We start from the raw sequence: 19,647 nt of genomic DNA on the forward strand, positions 1-19,647 counted from the left end.
TATAAGGCAGAGCAAACAAAAGCCTAATAATTACTTTACTATCCAATAGGCTCGGGATTTTGTTGCTGTTATTTTTCGAGACAGAGTTTCTCTGTATAGTCCTGACTATTCTGGAACTTACCCTGTGGCTGGCCTTGAACTCAGAGATCAACTGCTTCTTGCCTCCTGAGTCCTGGGATTAAAAGCATGCAGACCCAGCTCAGATTTGGGATTTGAAGAGACATTTTCCCAAAGAATGCACATCAGTGACCAATAATTATACAAAGAGATGATCAATATCACCGAAAAAGCAAGGAAAACCAGAAAGGTTCAGTGAGCCTTGACTTCACACCTGTTGTGTGGCTTTTATGAAAGAAAGGGAAGGAAGTCCCATTGCATACTAAATCTAGATGAGCCTCATTTGAAATAAGTCAGTCATAGATGGCAAATACTGCAGGATTCTGGTGGGTTCTTTGTTTATTGTTTTTGCTTTTGAGCCAAGAGCTCTCTACATAGCCCTGGCTTTTCTGGAACTCATCCACTAGTAGACCTGGCTGGCTTCGAATTCACAGAGATCCCCTGTCTTCCTCCCAAGTGCTGGGATTGAAGGTATGTGCTACCACTGCCTGACTAGGCTATTGCTATGTATCCCAAACTGGCTGGGAACTCTTGTGATTCCCAACCCTCTTGAATACTGAGAGTTCTACTTATCCGAAGTTTCTTAAAAAAAAAAAAAAAGCCACCTTTGAGCAGCAGAAGGGAGAGCAATGGATGCCAGAGGTTGAGTGGGGAGTGGAATTGTTCATCTACACAGGTGAAATTCCAGATGTGCAGGGTGGATAAGCTCTAGAATCAGCAGGATAGCGCCATCCCTACAATCTGTACTGTGTCCTTGCTGAAATGTCGGTCAGGAAGTAGAACTCATGCCATTTTCTCACTACAAGAAAATAAATAGCAACCAAATCAAACAACAAGTCTCTGTGAAAGCAAGCAGTTCTATTGATCTTGGCTATCATAAGCCTTATTCCATGGTTCTCTGTCTCTCTCTGTCTCTGTCTCTGTCTCTGTCTCTGTCTGTCTCTGTCTCTGTCTCTCTCTCTGTGTCTCTCTCTCTCCCCCTCTCCCTTTCTCTCTGTGTCTCCCTCCCTCCCTTCCTCCCTTCCCCCTTCTTCCCTCCTTTCCTCCCTTCCCCCTTCTTCCCTTCTTTCCTCCCTCCCTTCCTCCCTTCCCCCTTATTCCCTCCCTCCCTCCCTCCCTCCCTCCCTCCCTCCCTCCCTCCCTCCCTCCCCCCCTCCCTCCCTCCCTCCCTCCCTTCCTTCCTTCCCATTACCTTCTGTTTCTATGAGATAAGGTCTCACTATGCAACCAGGCTGCCCTGGAACTCACAGTCCTCTCTCTGCCTCCTCAGTGCTGCGATTACAATCACATGCCACTAAGACTACCTTCATCTTGTTTCTTTAAAACCTTTTTTTAAAACCTATTTATTTGTTTCTTGGCTTGCTTGTTTGCACGCAAGCATGCAGAGAACATCGCTGTCCCTTGTGCTGACAGAGGTGGGGGTAGGGTGGGGGTAGGTATGTATGTGAAGGGGTGGGCCAGAAAACAAGAAGGTCTTGATGATGTTCATGAGTAACTTGGAGCTGAGGTGACACAGGTGCCAAACCCCCAAAGTGGGAAAGACGGTATTGGGCTGGACATAAGTGTCAGGGTGAACCCTGGGCTGGCCAAAGCCTGATCTGTGTGGATGAGAGAGGAGGGTAGGTCATGGTATGCCAGGTGAACGTGCCTGAAAATCCCTCTAGGGAGGTAGTCCTGGAGATGGCTGGATGCCTGTAAGGCAGGCAGGCAGGCATGTTAAGCTATTAAATTCTTTCCTTTCATTCCCCTCAGTGTTCCCTATCCCTGTCTGAAATTCAGATGCCTAAACAGTGGAGGATGCAGAGACGAGCGTGGTGCCAGGGCTCATGAACTTGGTGTGTTCTTTCTGCTCTGTGGTCTGGTCTAAGGACTGTTTATAGCATTAGATCAGGATAAGGAAGACCTCCTGGTGTAAACCCTAAGACCCAACCCCCTGCAGATCTCAGTGATGTCTCAAATATGAACACATCGAATTCTGACATCCTGACAGAATCCTAACAGATTTCTCTTTCTTTTAAGTGTTTTCGCCACAAATGTAATCCTTTTTCTTTCCTTAAAACCTTACGCTGTGGTCTTGAATTCGATTTTTCTAGCAGTATTTACTGCCTGTTTTGAAGGGGTGGGGAAAACTGGAGGGGCTGTCTCTACACTGTCCCCAGTTCTGGACAAAAGCAGAAGCCGTGGTCTTCTGTCAAATCGGCAAAAGTAAGCTTACACACCACTCCTGTGTGGATTCCCTCTCATTCCACGGGAGCTGTGTGTGAGTTGTGGAAGCGTCAGCACGTTTCCCTTGGGTGAGTCAGAGTAACCCAGGTGCTGGGAAGCACGGCGTAGAGCGACTTTCTCTCAGTGGTTCAGTGAGGCCGAAGTCCTGGCTACCGAGAACTGTCCAGGTGTCCAGAGCACCAGGAAATGTACAGATCAGGGACAGCCCTGCTGACATCCAGAAGTCTGCAGATTCTTGCTCTTCATTAAGGGAAGGCTGATAAGAAGCGGGATCGGAATAAAGCAAGGGACAGGAAGCCCGGATTTTATTTCTGCAGTATTCTATAAAATCAGGCTCTGTCAAAGTTTTGAGGCTGAAACCACCTCATATTTCTTCTGGAGAGGAATGATAGCCGTACTGATACTACGCTCTGGCCATTCCCAGCAGAGTCCCATTCACAGTTATATGGCTAGGCCCCATGAGGAGGTCATATGTGTCTGACATGTCTGTCATTTGCTTTTACCAAACCAAAAGTTCCCCAGATGTGTATAATGAATATAATGTAACGTTTTACAGGCTAAGTGAAATGCTCTCCCCGAAGCTCTGCCTCTGCCTCATTCTTTCGGCTATGCGTTCAGGTCACTAGGTTCTCGTGACTGAAGTGTCACTCTTGATGAATAATGCGGGGCCATGCTGAAATATTTGTGGCTGAGAGCTGGACCCTCGTCATTGCCACGCATTTTGTCACCGAGGCAGGGTAACCCATGGTAACTAAGCTCAGATCAGTTAAGGGGCAGAGAGCCTCCCCTCTACTGCTCTATAAAAGAGACCCAGCAAAGGGACCCTAGCTGCTTTGAGCTCTCAGTGTGGGCGAAGGTGTGGGAAGAAACGCCTAAGATCTCCGCAGCAGAGCACTCCAGCTGCAGACACAAGGCCAGCATGTCACCGAACTTCAAACTCCAATGTCACTTCATTCTGATCCTCCTGACAGCTCTAAGGGGAGAGAGCCGCTACCTAGAGGTGAGCCATCCTTTCTCGAGCTTAACACCTTTCTATCCCTTGAGTATTTAGCCAGGGACAGCAGACCAACTTTTGATCCTTTCCCCCTGGTTCACCTAGACAGCTTTCTCCGTGCCCCTGAGCTTCCTAACTGCCTGCCTTTCTCTGGCCTGGGTACCCTAATCTGGTGGAAATAGTCTACGACTCACGCATAAACTCTGGATTCAGGAGACATGCCCCCCACCCTGCCCCCTGCCCCATTTGCTTCTCTGAGCTGCAAAAAGGGCGCCCTGCTCCTGCTTCACTTTCTTTCCCTCCCCCTGAACTTTTCCGGACGATTCACTTTCCTCGCCAGGTGCAAGAAGCCGCGGTCTACGACCCTCTCCTGCTCTTCAGTGCCAATCTGAAGCGGGACCTGGCGGAGGAGCAGCCGTACCGACGGGCTCTGCGTGAGTTGGGGCTGTCCTGCTCCAGTGTGTGGGTGCCCGGGAGGCGGGAGGCTAAGAACCTAGGACACAGGCTTGCAGGATATCTGGTCGTGGGGGCTGGCTGGGACCCCGGGGTTGCAGCATCCACGCGGCTCCTTCCAAGCCAGAGCGAGGGAACCCAGTGCAGCCTAAGCTGGGAGCTCCAGGTTGGGGCGCGCTGCGGAGCCAGGGAAGGGGGCGCGCTGAGAGCAGCTTCCCAAGACAGCTGGGAACCCCGGGCTCCATGCTCTCTCCCAGGGTGCCTGGACATGCTGAGCCTCCCTGGCCAGTTCACCTTCACCGCAGACCGGCCGCAGCTGCACTGCGCCGCCTTCTTCATCGGCGAACCCGAGGAGTTCATCACCATCCACTATGACCTGGTCTCCATCGACTGCCAAGGCGGGGATTTCCTGAAGGTGAGGGGGTCCCCACTATTCGCGGCCCCAGCCCACGTGCCCCTAAGCGCGTCCATGTGGGGGACAACTAAACCTCTAAATGCTCGAATCTCAGAAACTCCCTGGGAGAGCCCCGGAGGCTGGATTCCTAGGAAGGGTCTAGCGCCAAACGCTGCAGGTCTAGCGCCCCTGGACGCCTATGGTTTAATTTCCCGTCTGTGCTCTCCCCAACTCCTGGGAACTTCCTAGCACTTGAACTTGCAGTGTGAGACGCTATGATGCAATCTGGGGCGCACAAAACATGGCAAAAATAATTAGCAGGAGCTCTCCAGGAGGGTTCGCTTGCGATCTGAGATCTGAACTCATTTTGCAATTCCAGGAGCCCGGGCTGATGGGGGTTTTGAAGTAGTGGGGCACTGGTTGGGAGAGGGATGCTGAGAGGAGGTAGAGTTTGAAAGAAGCAAGCAGAGGAAGAGAATTCCCAGCTCCACAGCATCCCATTTCATCCCCCAGAGGCCACAGGATAGAGTTCTACCGCCCCAAGAAAACAATCACATTTTAGATCTTCAAAACCATTGGGGAACATGTCAAGCTTGTTAGAAATAATTTGCAACCAGGCTGTGGTAATTGTGCTATGATGGACTCATTAAAATGGAGACCTGCGGTGATTTCTGAGAACCGGGTCAACTGACTTTGACCCTTTGTCCCAGGAGGCAAAGAGGAAGTCTTACATGGCTAACCAGCCAGCACTGCCAGATCGCAGCATTTAGAAATATTTTAAAAAATAGCTTGAGGTGATGATATATATTAATATATAATAATTCATATGTAATAATATATTAATGTGAAGAGTGAGGCACTGGCAATGAAGCCTGCTGCTCTGGATCCTCCCACGCCCCTCCCCCCCATCACTTTGACACAATCACCCTTTGCATCCCAAGTTGGCTGCAAACTCACGGTGCTCCCCCTTAGCCTCTGTGGTACTGGGGTACCACACCCTCCATCATATCCAGGTCGGCTGTTGTTATTTATTCTTTGAGATCTGCTGTTGCCCGAATTTCACCGATTAGAGGAAAGCAGAAACCAAATCGAAGTGAAATCCAAGCAGCGCTCCCGTGAGTTGATCTCATGTGGAAAACGACTGAATAAAAATCAGCGTTGTGTCTGTAGTTAATTCCCTTCTACCAAACTAGGTGATAAGGTATAAAAAGGTGTGCCAACTTAGCAGCCTGAAGGCTTATGCAGAAAAGATAGTGCTTGTAACCAAACTGCACAGTCTAAATAAATACCACTGAAAAGCTGTGAGTCCCGGCTGTGGCTTCCTCACTTACAACTGAAGGTTGGTAACGTCCCCTCTTTACAACACATTCTGATTTTAGAAGCTGGTGAAAGCGACTATGTATGTCTGTACTGTTGTTGTTATTATTATTATTATTATCATCATCATCATCATTTGAAGGTATTTGATGGTTGGATCCTGAAGGGGGAGAAATTCCCAAGTTCTCAGGACCACCCTCTGTCCACCATGAAGAGGTACACAGATTTCTGTGAGAGTGGTCTTACCAGAAGGAGCATCAGGTCTTCCCAGAATGTGGCCATGGTCTTCTTCCGGGTCCACGAACCAGGAAATGGATTCACGATAACCATAAAGACAGATCCCAACCTCTTTCGTAAGTAAACACGAGCAACAGCCAGGACTCAGGTGGGGAGGTGGTCACGTCTGCTTTGTAAAGATTGTATTACCTCACAGACTTACACCCAGGAACGGTACGGGCTCTTTAATCCTGGCTATGAAAATTAAACCACAGTTTTTGATTGTATTTCCCAGGCTAGGTAATATTCTACCATATGGTACATACACTTCTATTTCCCCTCCGAAGTCTTGCTCTGCCCTGCCAGGACATTACGATGGGTTCAGGAGCCCAATTTTAATTTCCCAGGCCATCCTGCAGATTTGGGATAAGCTTGAGGGATCATCTGGTGCCTGAGCTTTGTAAACAAAGTCTGAGACAGGTGGACAGATGTTGTCTTGTCCCCTAAGGAGGGAGTGAGCCAGTGCCCCTCTATCACCTCCTTCCACATTACCTTCTACCACAAAACCACCACCCCAGCTTGGGTCACAGCTTGGGTCATTTCTGACAGAGAGATACACAGATTAGGCTGTAAAACTAGATAGCCAACCTGAAAGAGCGTGATTCTGAGCAAAATGAGTTTATACATCAGCTCATTTCCTCATTAAGGGGAAAACCTGAGAACTAGGGATGTAGTTAAGTGGGAAACCATTTGTCTAAGAATGCTTGAAGCAAAACTTGGGTTCAAACTCTAGCACTAGGGAGGGAAGAAGGGAGGGAGAAGAGAGGGAAACAGGAAGGAGAGGGAGAGAAATTCTGCCCTGAAAAGCTGAGGCTATCTGAGAAACAGAATGTTGAGGGTTCATTTCTGCGGGCATTTGCTTGGTAAAAAAAAAATCAGAAGATGTCTTTTTGAACTGTCAAGGAATTTCACTTATTCCTGAATTTAAGAGTAACTAAAAATACTTATTTCTGAAATTAAGAGTAATTAAAAACATAAGGCGGTGGGTCAGCAGAAAGGCCAATCCCATGCCTCTGTTTCACAGATAGAAGAACTCAGTTGTAAGTTTAGACTTGAAATAAAAAGAAAAATTTCAGAAAATCTTAAGACTATCACGATTTAAAGGTTAAAGCTGGGCATGGTGGCCCATACCTTTAATCCCAGCAGTTGGGGGCAAAGGCAGGCAGATCTCTGAGTTTGAAGCCAGCCTGATCTACAGAGTGAGTTCTAGGACAGCAAGGACTATACAGAGAAATTCTGTCTCAAAGCAACAATAACAATAATACATATAAAATATAAAAAAGACCACTTAGTCAACTTTACATTACTCTAAACCCGGGAAATATGTATTAGGTATAAAACTGTTGTCTATTTTATTCTCCACTTCTTCTGTCAGTATCATGAAATCTTTAGAATAAAATTAGACATGGTTTTATTGTTTAACAAACAACACTGTGGCTTCAAATTTTATGGGTGAGGTTCTGACTTCATGTTTGAGCCTTGTTCTCCCAGTTTGGATCTAGAATCAACTCAACAGAAGTATTCCTGGTACCCCCAGGTGTGTTGTCTGACTGATAAAGACTTCCTACCTTAGGACTGTTATAAACAGACAAAGGTGAGAAGCCCTCTAATGGCTGGCACTTCTGGACAATATTCACATGTCGCTGAGTTCTAGTCCCCTGCTCCTTCCTCTCCCCAGACTGTCATGGTGATATATACCCTCTCCCTGGGCCCAACACCTAAATAGAGAGTCCAGCCCTTGGGTGTTGGTAATCTACAAATATGTTTAGCACCATTCAAAGCAATCCTGGGACACATGTGGCCATTGGGCTGCAGGTTGGATATACCTACTAGACCATGAACTGAAATCTAGAACAAAGGCATAAATAATTTATTTTTAAAACTCCAGCACTCTAAATAATGTATTTGTATCTTTTTTCCCTCCTAAGCTTGCAATGTCATCTCTCAGACTCCGAGTGGAAGGTTTACTTTAGTGGTTCCATACCAGCACCAAAACTGCAGCTTCTCCATCATCTATCCAGTGGCAATCAAAATCTCTGATCTTACCCTCGGACACTTGCATGGCCTTCAGTTAAAGGTCAGTGGCTTGCTTGCTACTTGGCCATTTGGTAAAGCCACTGTTGTTTGTTTGTTTTGTTTTGTTTTGTTTTTATCAGTGACAAATCACCCATCCTGTCAGGAAGCTGGAAGCATGTGGCCCCTGGCTTTTAAGTCTTCTGCACGATGCCCTGGCTTCCTCAATGTCTATTTCAGTCACGCTGCAGGCAAACACTCAGGTGCCCATTCTGACTACTCAAGGATTTCTCTTGTGACATAGGAAATGCTTTCAGTTGGTAAAGCTGCAGCATGTAATTACAATCGAACACTCTTGTACTTTCCTCTTTTACAAAAATCCTCTCCTAGCTGAGCCTCCTCTGAGTCATCGACACAGCTGCTCTCCTGATTATTGGAATTTTCTTTTGATAAGAAGGAAGTCACTCTCATTGACAGCATTCGGCTAAGAAAGAACGCTAACGGTGGCATAAAATATGAAATTGGATTTTTTTCTATTGCAAAAAGCAGTAAAGTTTTGAAGAGCAGGTTATATGACATCTTGCTTAATATATATGTGCACACACAGATATACGTATATACATATGTGTGTGTATATATATGTATATGTATGTATATGTATATATATGTGTGTGTGTATATATATACACACACACATACACACACACACACACACACACACACATATATATATGCTGTGAAATTTCTACCAACTTGCTTTCATATCAGCTTCCGTGTGTGCCTTACAATGAATGCTGGCTTCACTGCATCCCTCTGCAAAAACAGTGGCTGCTCCATGAGTCACCTTCACTTCCTTTTCCTTGTTTTCGGTCTAAGTTAAGATAACTCGTGCACTTGGTGGTATCAGAGGCAGCCGGTGTTCCCAAACATACAGATCTTTGTGAAAACTAAATAAGGAACAAGACTGAGAGAAAGAATTGATATCTACTGTCTTCCAGCCCCCACACCCACGTGTCCCTGCTTCTTCTTTGTTGCCCTTGGGCTTTGATTGAGCAGCGATGCTTTGATAAGAACGTCTGAGTGCTTTGGATTCAGCCTGACAGTGTTTGTAAGCCATTTCATTCTTTTTTTTTTTTTTTTTTTTTTTTTTTTTTGGTTTTTCGAGACAGGGTTTCTCTGTGTAGCCCTGGCTGTCCTGGCACTCACTTTGTAGACCAGGCTGGCCTCGAACTCAGAAATCCGCCTGCCTCTGCCTCCCGAGTGCTGGGATTAAAGGCGTGCGCCACTACGCCCGGCTAAGCCATTTCATTCTTGATGAACGATCTAGAATCTGGTGGGATACATGGTAACATATTAGGAAATCTGTGATTTTGGTATGAAAGCTCTAAGAATAATTTTATATTCCCCTTAATATTTTTTGTGTCTACTGTGTTCTAGGCATCTATTCCTTTGAAAACCTACTTTTTGAGGCCTGGGTATTGAAAGCTGGGTATGGTGGTTTATACTTGTAATCCCAGTACTGAGAGACTGAGACAGGAGAACTTCTTGTGACAGGCTTGCATGATCTTCCCTTTACTAGTACTACCAAACAACAACAATAATTTCCTTTGTTCAGGGACTATTCTAGGTTCTAGAAATAAGCAATGAACAAGGCAGGTCCCGCTCACAGGTAGCCTATTTGAAGTGGGATGTCACAGGCAAAATTATCATGAATTTCAAATCACGGTAAGTCTGTCCAGAAAATGCAGCAGAGTGGATTGACAGGAGCTGGAAAGTGGGTAGATGGAACTGTCTGAGACAGTGTGGTCAGGAAAGGAAACTTAGATTAGAAGAAGCAGCATCCATAGGAGGCAGGAGGAGCAGATGGAACAGTGCTTGCCCAGGAAGAAACAGGTTTACTGGACCCTAGACACAGGAGGAAGCAAGCTCGAGAGGGAGTTGGGCAGAACCACATGTGCTGCCCGCCCGGAGAAGGTTGTGTGCAGCAGGAGTAGCGGGAAAGCCTTTGGGGTTGGGTGGGAAAGGACCTGATGTGTGCTGTCCTGAAGGTCATTCTGGCTTCCACCTGACGAATGGGCTGGGGGACACGCTGCGAGATGCCTCACATTCCCCGTGAGAAGACTCTGTGGTTGTGCTAGAGAACCGCTGAAGATCATCCCATAAGCACCTCAGCTTTCATGTGTGCTGGGGGTGAGACTTCAGATGTTCAGAATGAACAGTGCGGACTTGGCTTCCGGTTCAACAAGCTGGAGTGAGCCTTTAGCACAGGGTCACAATCTAGCAAGAGAAGGTAGGAGCTTAACACTTCAACAAAGACACACAGGAGCTGCTGAGGCCCCGGAACCCCAGACAGGTCCCCATGCAGCTCACTTTCTGCCACTGTTTACAAGAACACCTGAGAGGATTCCAAAGAGGAGAGAGATGGCATCACTCACCAAGTGGAAACTTCCGTCTATCTACTCATGGGAAGGGCAATTATTGTTCTTCCACTCTTAAATAGCTTGTTTGAATGTCTGTTCACAAACTTGTGCACAGTGGGCCTAATTAAATCTTTATTTCATCATGTAATGAAATTACGTTTGAAGTACCTAAGCATACAGTCATGCTCATAGTAGGTTCTTTAAACATAAGCAGACCCTGTTGTTTCCATTCCTTAGCCAAATAGTTTGTGTGATACGATGTCTCTATTTTAGTTCCTACCACACTGGAGTGTTCTTCCCAATGTCTGACAGGTACACCGAGTGGGTGGATCTTTAAAGTCCTTGATTTTAAATTTTGGCTCCCATGTGTCAGGGTTAACTTGACCAGCCACATACCACTAGATCTCTTAATGTGTACCCATCAGTGAATAACAGGGTCGCAGACAAACCTAGCGACTGGGATGATGGGAGACCATAGAGAATGAAAATGTAGAAAATGCTTTAAAATGTCATTAAAAATTTAGTGTACATGTGCAGCCCATCACTATAATCCTGGCCCTTTGGGGGAACTGACATGAAATCAGGGCTAACCTGGGCGCTTGGAACAGGAGCCAAGTGAGACATTTGGGACTACGAACCCAGACTTTCTCTGTGTTGAGTGCGACACAGAAATCATTGTGGCTAAGAACTGTGGGAGGATGCAGGGAAGGAGGGATGGTTTCAGAGGCTCAGAATGAATTCATTTGAGTGCCATGAAAAGAATTTGTTTCCATTCAAAGGAAAGAGTAAATGGTAAATTTGGCTAACTTGAGCCCCAAATCACAGTTCTAGTCTTTTTTTTTTTTTTAACTATACCCATGAGTAATCTAAATCCTTATTTGTGGAAGACATGTTCCAAGAACAGAAATATCTCTGTTAGCAAGAGGAAAAGATGTAAGCTGAGGGAGAATACAGAAATTTAATAAACAAGTTGTAATGCAATTATAAAATGCGGGTGGCTGGGCTTTCTTTCCTCTGACTGCATGCATTAAGAGGTCCCAGTCACTTGGTGTGTGTCCATACATCTTACAGAGCTTACAAATTCCTGGTTCAATTTTTTCAGTCATGAAATTTAGGTTTTGCATGTACACATACATTGAACAATAACATATCAACTGACAAAGAACACTGATTCTCGAGAACCTTTCCCCCACCTTAAACTATTTCTGGAGTCTCTGATGTTCGAGTCAAGGCATAGTTACAGGCTGAAAGCTGACGAGAGTGTTCACTGCTCAGTGCTGGCCAGATGGACCTGTGTGATAGATTTACCTGCATCTTGCTCTCTTTGCTGCTGTGTTCTCTTAGAAACCTGTGGCTGGCTGCGGTGGGACTGGTGACTTTGTGGAGCTGCTGGGAGGAACTGGATTGGACCCCTCCAAGATGATGCCTTTAGCAGACCTGTGTTACCCCTTTCTCGGCCCTGGTGAGACAGATCTTCAGTTGTCAATTATGTGGCTGTCAGGGTTCTCTCCTTAAATACAACACTTCAACTTTTCATATACGAGAAGAGAAATTCTACTGAAACATTTGTTTTATATGTTGAGCCAATGTGAGAATTTTACTTTAGAACCTGCGTGTCGTATAAGAACCTATTACCTAAGCATTGGGCATCAAGAGAGAAACCTATGGAACAGCTAGAGTGTGTATTTAAAGAAAACTGAAAAAGACAAGGTTTCTCTACCTTAGGGAGGATGTCTGCTTTTATACTCTGGAAATTAACTTGTTTGTTGTCTGACAGTTTAAATGGAAAAAGTATCAGTGATTTGGTAACAATATAATAAGGAAATAATAGTTAAATAGCTTTATTAACTATATATGATACAACTCATGTATGTGTACATATATGTGTATATAAGTATATATACACATATTTATACACATTATATATACATATGTATACACACACACACACACACACACACATGGATTATTTACAGCCACATACACAGCAAAGCAGTAAAATTTCTAGAATATCTCTGAGCTTCTGAGTCTTTGCAACTTCTACAGGTTTGCTAGCCTCTCAAGGGCCATTGCAACCCATTCTGAGACCTCATCACTAATAAAAAGCTGCTTTAGGATGCAGATGCTGATGCTTAGGATGCAGGGGCCAGGGACCAAAGAGGATGCTCATGTGCTCAAGCTAAGGTGTATGAGGATGGCATCTGCACTACTGACCTCATGACCAAACTAGTAATTGTTGTGTGTGGTGGGGGAAGTGTACAGAGAACAACTCTGTAAGGTCGTCCTCAAACCTGTATTTCGGGTGTCAGGCGTCATTGGCAATCTGGAAAGAGACAAAAGGAATGATCAAAGCACCAATGCCAAACTGCACAGGCCATTCCCACCAGAGCCCTCCTCTCCTTCCTCCAGCAAAGCAAACCAACATCTTGATCAGTTGTATCCTGATGTTAAAACAAGCTCACCTCACCAGTATTTTCCCCCCTCTCGGAGCTACTGCTGAGCCCTCAGTAAACAAAACAGCTCTGAAAGAGAATTCATGCACACAGGTAGGAGGGAAGGCCTGCTGTGACCTACCCTCTGCTCAGAAATGTCTCCATGAGACTGGACCAAGGCGAGCTATCTCACTGAGGCAACCATGGCTTTCTTCTCTTCTCTTCTCTTCTCTTCTCTTCTCTTCTCTTCTCTTCTCTTCTCTTCTCTTCTCTTCTCTTCTCTTCTCTTCTCTTCTCTTCCTTCTCTTTCTTTCTTTCTTTCTTTCTTTCTTTCTTTCTTTCTTTCTTTCTTTCTTTCTTTCTTTCTTTCTTTCGGTTTTGTTTTGTTTTTGTTTTTCGAGACAGGGTTTCTCTCTGTATAGCCCTGTCTGTCCTGGAACTCACTTTGTAGACCAGGCTGGCCTCGAACTCAGAAATCCGCCTGCCTCTGCTTCCCAAGTGCTGGGATTAAAGGAGTGCGCCATCACGCTCGGCATTCACCATTGCTTTCTACAGATGTTTAAACACTGCTGAAGCTGAGGAGATTGTTTGTTTGTTTGTTTGTTTGTTTTGAGACAGGGTCTCACTACACAGCTCCAGCTGGCCTTTAATTCTAGACCTTCCTACCTCAGTCCCTGGAGTGCTGGGATCATAGGTGCACACCACCACGCCCAGAAGGGGCTGCTATGCTCAGTGGCCTTTACTCTGATGTAAGCGGTCACTGCATGTGGCTGTGTTGGTCTTCTGCTGTCACCTTCCGAGGCACTGTGTGGTTCTAGTGCTGTAGTGGGAAAGGGCCTTTAGGGAACACATTTGAGGGTAGTAACGGATATGATTGAAGAGTGTTTGTGACTTCACATTAGGGTCAAAGATGTCTTATTTCTGCTTAAATGATAGGACTTAGGTTAGGTGAAAAGATGCTAGAAACCTAGGCCAAAACATGACAAAACAAAAACAAAAATACAAAACAACAACAACAACAACCCCCCCCCAAAACAAACCAACCCCTGCTTTGTCTAACTTTTGAGCATAACTGAAACCAATGTTATGTGGTTAAAGCTTGGCTCATGTACCTCTTTGCTTAGTTTTGGACTGTTTAGGTTGCTTTAATTTTTTTTTCTTATTCATTGATTTGTGTGGAGCTGGGCACTATACCCAGAGCTTCGCACATGTGCTGAGAGCTTTATGCTGCTTACACAGCTGGCATATGTAGCTTTCCCTTCCTTCTTCCTCCATGCTTCCATTTAATCCCAAACCATAGAACTATTAGAGACCCTGCCCTTAAGATTGAATTTCGTTAGAAATGATGTCAAAACAAATAGTATGCACATTAACTAAAGGAAATAAGATTTATTATGTAGATTAAAGTTCAGGACAAAACAACCTTCCAAATTATCCAAAGAGAGATAAACCTGGCTCCCCAGGCAGAAATTAATCTAGGTTCTCTCATATTTGTATTTAAAAAAAAATCAGGCCAGGCAGTGGTGGTCCATGCCTTCAATCCCAGCACTTGGGAGGCAGAGGCAGGTGTATTTCTGAGTTCGAAGACAGCCTGTCTACAGAGTAAGTTCCAGGACAGCCAGAGCTATACAAAGAAACCCTGTCTCGGGGAAGAAAAAAAAATATGTATATATCAGGGTTGAAACCTATCATTCCTTCGAACAGATTTTCACCTTAGTGACATAACTGTGTTGTGCTTTATGTGTGCCCAGGATGTGTCTGGGGGACACCTGTGACACAGGGACAGTGGTGGCCTGTCTCAGAGAAACACCCCAGAGCTGAGAAACACCCCATTTATATAAACTGTGAGGCAGGTGGGTGAGAAAATTAAAACAGCAGAGAGAATATTATAGGATAGATAAAGCTCACATCAGGAGTCAACTGTGGCTAGGGAAAGAAGTGGGAAGTAATTTTTAATAAAAACCATGTGTCCTTCAGTGTCTGCTCAGGCACACCTGCCAGGAGAGGCGAGGAACAAAAGTGTAAGATGCCTGTATGGATACGACAATATTGGATGTCAGCCAAAAGACAATGTTCAAAATTATCCCATACCAGGACAGCTTTGAAAGGTGTTGGTAAGCAATAGAAAAGTGGCTCTCAGCCTGTAGGTCCTGACCCCTTTGAGGGTTAAATGACCCTTTCACAAGGGAATATATATATATATATATATATATATATATATATATATATCTCAGATATTTGCATTACAACTTATACCAGTAGCAAAATTACAGGTATGAAGTAGCAACATGAAGTCATTTTATGGTTGGGGCTCACCACAACATTAACTGTATTAAAGGGTTGTAGTATCAGGATGGCTCACCTGTATTTAAAGGGTTGTAGCATCAGGAAGGCTGAGGACCACTGCCCTAAAACAAAAAAATGGCCTACTCAGTGTGTACCCACTCTGTCCAAATGTGTTTTCATTAGTGTATAAAATGTAGTCATTATCTAGACTACTGATATAATAAATGTAATAAATGGTATTATCTGGGCCACACAAACACCCAACAGTATAGACCCTCCTCTAAGAACTAACTGCCACTTGTAACCCCATCTTCTGCCCCCACCCCAAACTGTCCCCAAGACTCTCCAACCTCTCCCATACTACAGGTCAGTGTTATGTCCCAGAAGGGCCAGCATGGAGCAGAGTTCACTGGTCACCATTGTCTCCTTTGCCACTTGAGCACAGCAGGCAGGCAGAACAGGACAAAGCTCGAAGAGATATCGTGGTCCTTTCTAGCCAGCTTTCTTTATCCCGTGGTGTCCTGTAGGTGCCGAGAAAGGCTGGGTCCAGCTCATGATTCTACAACTAATTATATAGTTAAAAAAAAAGTTGTTTTGACTGAAAGTGATCTGATTGTGTCAGAGCAAGATGCCATATAACCCTGGTCTCCCACCTTCTCTGTTTAACTTAGGTAGTGAGAGCACTGGTTTGACCGACTGTTCTCTAACCTGCTGGAAAATGTTTATTCCCCTCCCCCACCCCAATTCCAGCCCAGATGAAAATTAGCTGCGACAATGCTGTGGTGCGCATGGTCTCCAGTGGGAAACACATTAACCGTGTGACATTTGAGTATCGTCAGCTGGAACCATTCGAGCTAGAAACCTCGACCGGAAACAGCATCCCAGAATACTGTTTGTCTAGTCTGTGAATGACCGGCTTCAGTGATTGACACGATGTTAGCCCAGTGAGTTCTCCACAGTTATTGTATCTGATCTTCATGGGCAGCAAGTGGAAAGTCTTCCAGTCAGTACTCCAGGCCTTGAACACGTGCACACATGAGTTCCAATTTTGCTTCCTTTTGTTATAATGTTTCAACAAACAGAAGGTAGACAACAGGTTGTTGGTGGACATGCTTGGTGCTTTTGGTATGCTGCAAACACAAAGTGGTGGAACAAGGGTCGCTGGACCCTTGGGAAAAGTGGGAAAAGAGCTATGTGCAAGGGCAGATGCTCCAAAGACAGAGAAATGGTGGCACTCACAGTTTCATGACAGAATAAAAATAAATAAATAAATAAAAGCAGAAGAAGTCAAAGTCTTGAGTATACCAAAGGAATTGCATCTGTTATTTTTACTTCATACTTCCATTCACAAATTGTAGCTATCCGTTATTAATTGATAGTACTTGTTTTTTAAACAACACTTTGTAGCATGGGAACAACCCTCCCCCTTTCCATTCATAAATCCAAATGTAAATAAATGTATGCAGAATGTTAGCGTCTCGACTGTCTGATGTATTGGCTTTCCTGGGCAGCCCCTGCCTTCATTACCTCCCTCCAAACCTCCAAAACAGAGTTTCCATGGGGGCAGACCCAAGCTATGGACTCAACTATTTTGGATCTATTGGAGTTGCTAGAACTCTGGAGTGTCTGGAATAGTTGACTGGGTTACGCAGAGCAGAGGGTGACTGCTGGGTGAGTACTGACTGTCCCTGACCAGGAAACGGGGAGCAGACGTGTTTCCATAAGTCTCCGAGGAAACTCAGGGTATATGTCTTCACCACAGAGGGCCCATCCAGCAGCTCTTGTAGGCAACTTTGTAGAAATCAGCGTACTTTACCTTAGAGCCTGCCCGTGCTGAGTGGTGGGGGTGGGGGGTGTGTGAGATGGCTCGGTGTGCAAAGTAATTTGTCACCAAGTCTGACAGATGAGTTTGATCTCTGGGACTCACATGGTGGAACCAACTCCCAAGAGTTGCCCTCTAACAGAGAGAGGGGGAGGGGGAGGGGGAGGGGGAGGGGGAGGGGGAGGGAGAGGGGAGGTGAGGGAGGAGGGAGGGGAGGGAGGGGGAGAGGGGAGGGAGAGGGAGAAGGGGAGGGAGAGAGGGAGAAGGAGAGAGGGAGAGGGATAGAGAGGAGGAGGAGGAGAAAGAGGAAGGGAGGGAGGGAGTGGGTACACACACAATAAATAAATAATTAATGATAATTTTTAATCTTTTGGGAAAGAAACTAAAAGAGGTTATTGGTAGTATTTTTACTGCTACTTTTGAGCCAGGGTCTTACCTTGGCTTATCTGCACCTCACTGTATAGATCAGGCTGGCCTTAAACTCACGGAGATCTGCTTCCTGCTTTCCTCTGCTTGCCTCCTGAATGCTGGGATTAAAGGTATGCTCCACCACACCTTGGCATATTGATAACATAAGAGATAAACCACACCAGGCCTGTCCTGTGTCTCTCCTCACATCTGTCTCCTGTTGGCAGCCTCTGCCTTTCTCTAAACCCACTCCTGATCTTCTCCAGTAACTTGAACAGAGATCACTGTCTGTCTTGACTGACCACCCTGTCACTCCTTCAATCTCTCTAATCTTTCCCTTCTCTGCCCCCTCCTCTCCCCAACCCCACCCCCTCCCTGGCTTGGCCTCGGCTTTTGTAAGTTCATTGATCAGGGCTCCACTACCGATAATTCTAAATCTCCCTGCCTTTATCTTTGCTCATAGGTTCCACATGACTGTGATCCTCTCACTGCCTGCATGCCTTTCTAGCTCTTTCTTGTTTGGTTTTTGAGACAGAATCTAGGTGGCCCCATATATCCTGGAATGTAAATCAGGCTGGCCCATACTCAGACATTCACCTGTCTCTGCCTCCCAAGAGCTGAGGTTAAAGGCTTGTACTATGACACTTGACCGTCTTCCTGTTTCTTATAAGCCTGCCTCTCCTGCGTGTCATCTGAGGACTACTTTGTCCATGACAACATTTTGGGTTTTTTTTTTGGGGGGGGGGTAAGGATTTATTTATTTATTTATTTATTTATTTATTTATTTATTTATTTTATTATATGTAAGTACACTGTAGCTGTCTTCAGATGCACCAGAAGAGGGCATCAGATCTCATTACGGGTGGTTATGAGCCACCATGTGGTTGCTGGGATTTGAACTTCGGACCTTCAGAAGAGCAGTCGGGTGCTCTTACCCACTGAGCCATCTCACCAGCCCCCCTTCTCTCAGTTTCTAAGTCAGCGTGTTTTCTGCAATCCTAGACACTCTGGTATTGTTGCTTCATGGAAGCAGGTCCAAGTGCAATATGCTCTTCAACCTGAGCGTAAAGACTACATTTCCCAACCTCCCTTGGAGGTTGACCAATGACCTCTTATTGGTCATCTGACTGAAGGGATGTGGAGGGAAGTGGCATCTTTTCTCATATGATCCCCTACCTATTGTTTAAATGTGGGGATTCTGACAGAGGACACTCTCAAGTCATCAGAAGGCAGGGACATAGCATGCAAGAAGCCCGAAGTCTCTGTATGACCTCAGAGACGGATGCTCACTGACTAGGAGAGGCCACACTGGACTCCGTGTAAAGAGCTTTTGTTCTGGCAAGCCACGGAGTCGCTTCATTCTTTGCACTGGGGAATCATCTAAATCCAATTCTCAGCCATTCTTCAAGTTTCCTCTCCAACTTGGCTTTTAACTCTCTAGACAGGCCTGCCTGGACTCTCTTCCAAAGAAAAATACTTTAAATGTGCACCTTTGATATCATAAACACAAAGTTTCACACTGATATAGTCCTGTCCAACTTGTCTATTTCCCCGAGAGGATTGTCTTGAGATGGTAATTCTTACTTCTTGACAACCGATGGCTCATGGGCCGGGAAAGAAATCCCATATACTTACAAACTCTGCTCAAGAGTTCACAGATCCCTGTACCCCATTTAGAGCTCCAGAATGAGGACCCCCTAAATCATCAGCTCCATGCCAGTCCACTCACTGTCTCGTCAGCGGTACTCAAAGCTCTCATTACGCTGCCTTCAGTGGGGGTGGATAGCTCGGTGCCTCTGCTCCCAATTAGCCATTGAAGTTTACCTGCCTTTTCATGAGGCTTTTCTTCCTCTGTTGTCTAGCTCTTCCCAGAGCAGGAGATGCATGTGGCTCTCTGAACAAATTTCACAGACAAAGATTTCTTTTCCAGGTCTGAGGCAACTGTGAAATCTCTTTTCTTGCCATTTTAACAGGGAGAGCATGTTTACCTGCAAAGCAGTCTTCATGAAAGAGGAAGAAGGGTTTGATGGATGGGATGTACCTAAAGGGAGCTTGTTTGCTCCAAATACCCAGGAGAAGCTGGGAAAGAATCTCCAATCAAAGGGTAATCATGGGGAATTATATCTGAATACCCTCCTCTCTGCGGCAGAAATGACGCCTTTGTAAGAGTGAATAAACAAGCCGGCGACTTCTTTCTAACGGGTCATCTGTAATGATTCTGTCCACTTTCCTCTTCACATCTGAAATGCTTTTCTTTGTATGTGAAGACAAATGGCAGAGAGTGAAGAAGAGTCAGAGGTAGGAGGGAGGGAGGGAGGGAGGGAGAGGGGGAGGGGAGGGGAGGGGAAGGGGAGGGGGAGGGGGAGGGGGAGAGGGAGCATCTAAGTGAGAGAAAGAAAGGCTTTGATGAGAGGACTGGGACACATAATAAAATCAAAGGCTGTGGCCTGGACTGTGGACTCTGCTCCTGTGAGTGTGTGTTCGGCCCC

At 45.5% G+C, this 19,647-nt stretch overlaps 1 protein-coding gene across 1 annotated transcript; it reads left to right on the forward strand.

Moving 5' to 3' along the window:
• Positions 1-2,458: 2,458 nt before the first annotated feature.
• Positions 2,459-16,398, forward strand: Crhbp (corticotropin releasing hormone binding protein). The gene is made up of 7 exons (XM_021181039.3): positions 2,459-3,343; positions 3,678-3,771; positions 4,048-4,205; positions 5,644-5,854; positions 7,706-7,854; positions 11,555-11,672; positions 15,679-16,398. The coding sequence occupies exons 1-7, from the start codon at positions 3,263-3,265 to the stop codon at positions 15,834-15,836; spliced, it is 969 nt and encodes a 322-aa protein (XP_021036698.1). The 5' UTR covers positions 2,459-3,262; the 3' UTR covers positions 15,837-16,398.
• Positions 16,399-19,647: the final 3,249 nt, after the last annotated feature.

This window comes from Mus caroli, unplaced genomic scaffold (assembly GCF_978045245.1).
Source record: "Mus caroli unplaced genomic scaffold, Mus_caroli_1 scaffold_15, whole genome shotgun sequence".
Lineage (NCBI taxonomy): Eukaryota > Metazoa > Chordata > Mammalia > Rodentia > Muridae > Mus > Mus caroli.

Excerpts from the sequence above, each read along its gene's own strand:
- Crhbp (XM_021181039.3), top strand. The coding sequence starts at position 3,263 with ATGTCACCGAACTTCAAACTCCAATGTCACTTCATTCTGATCCTCCTG. Across the intron at positions 3,772-4,047 it reads GCCGTACCGACGGGCTCTGC|GGTGCCTGGACATGCTGAGC; the intron begins GTGAGTTGGGGC and ends GCTCTCTCCCAG. Across the intron at positions 7,855-11,554 it reads TGCATGGCCTTCAGTTAAAG|AAACCTGTGGCTGGCTGCGG; the intron begins GTCAGTGGCTTG and ends GTGTTCTCTTAG.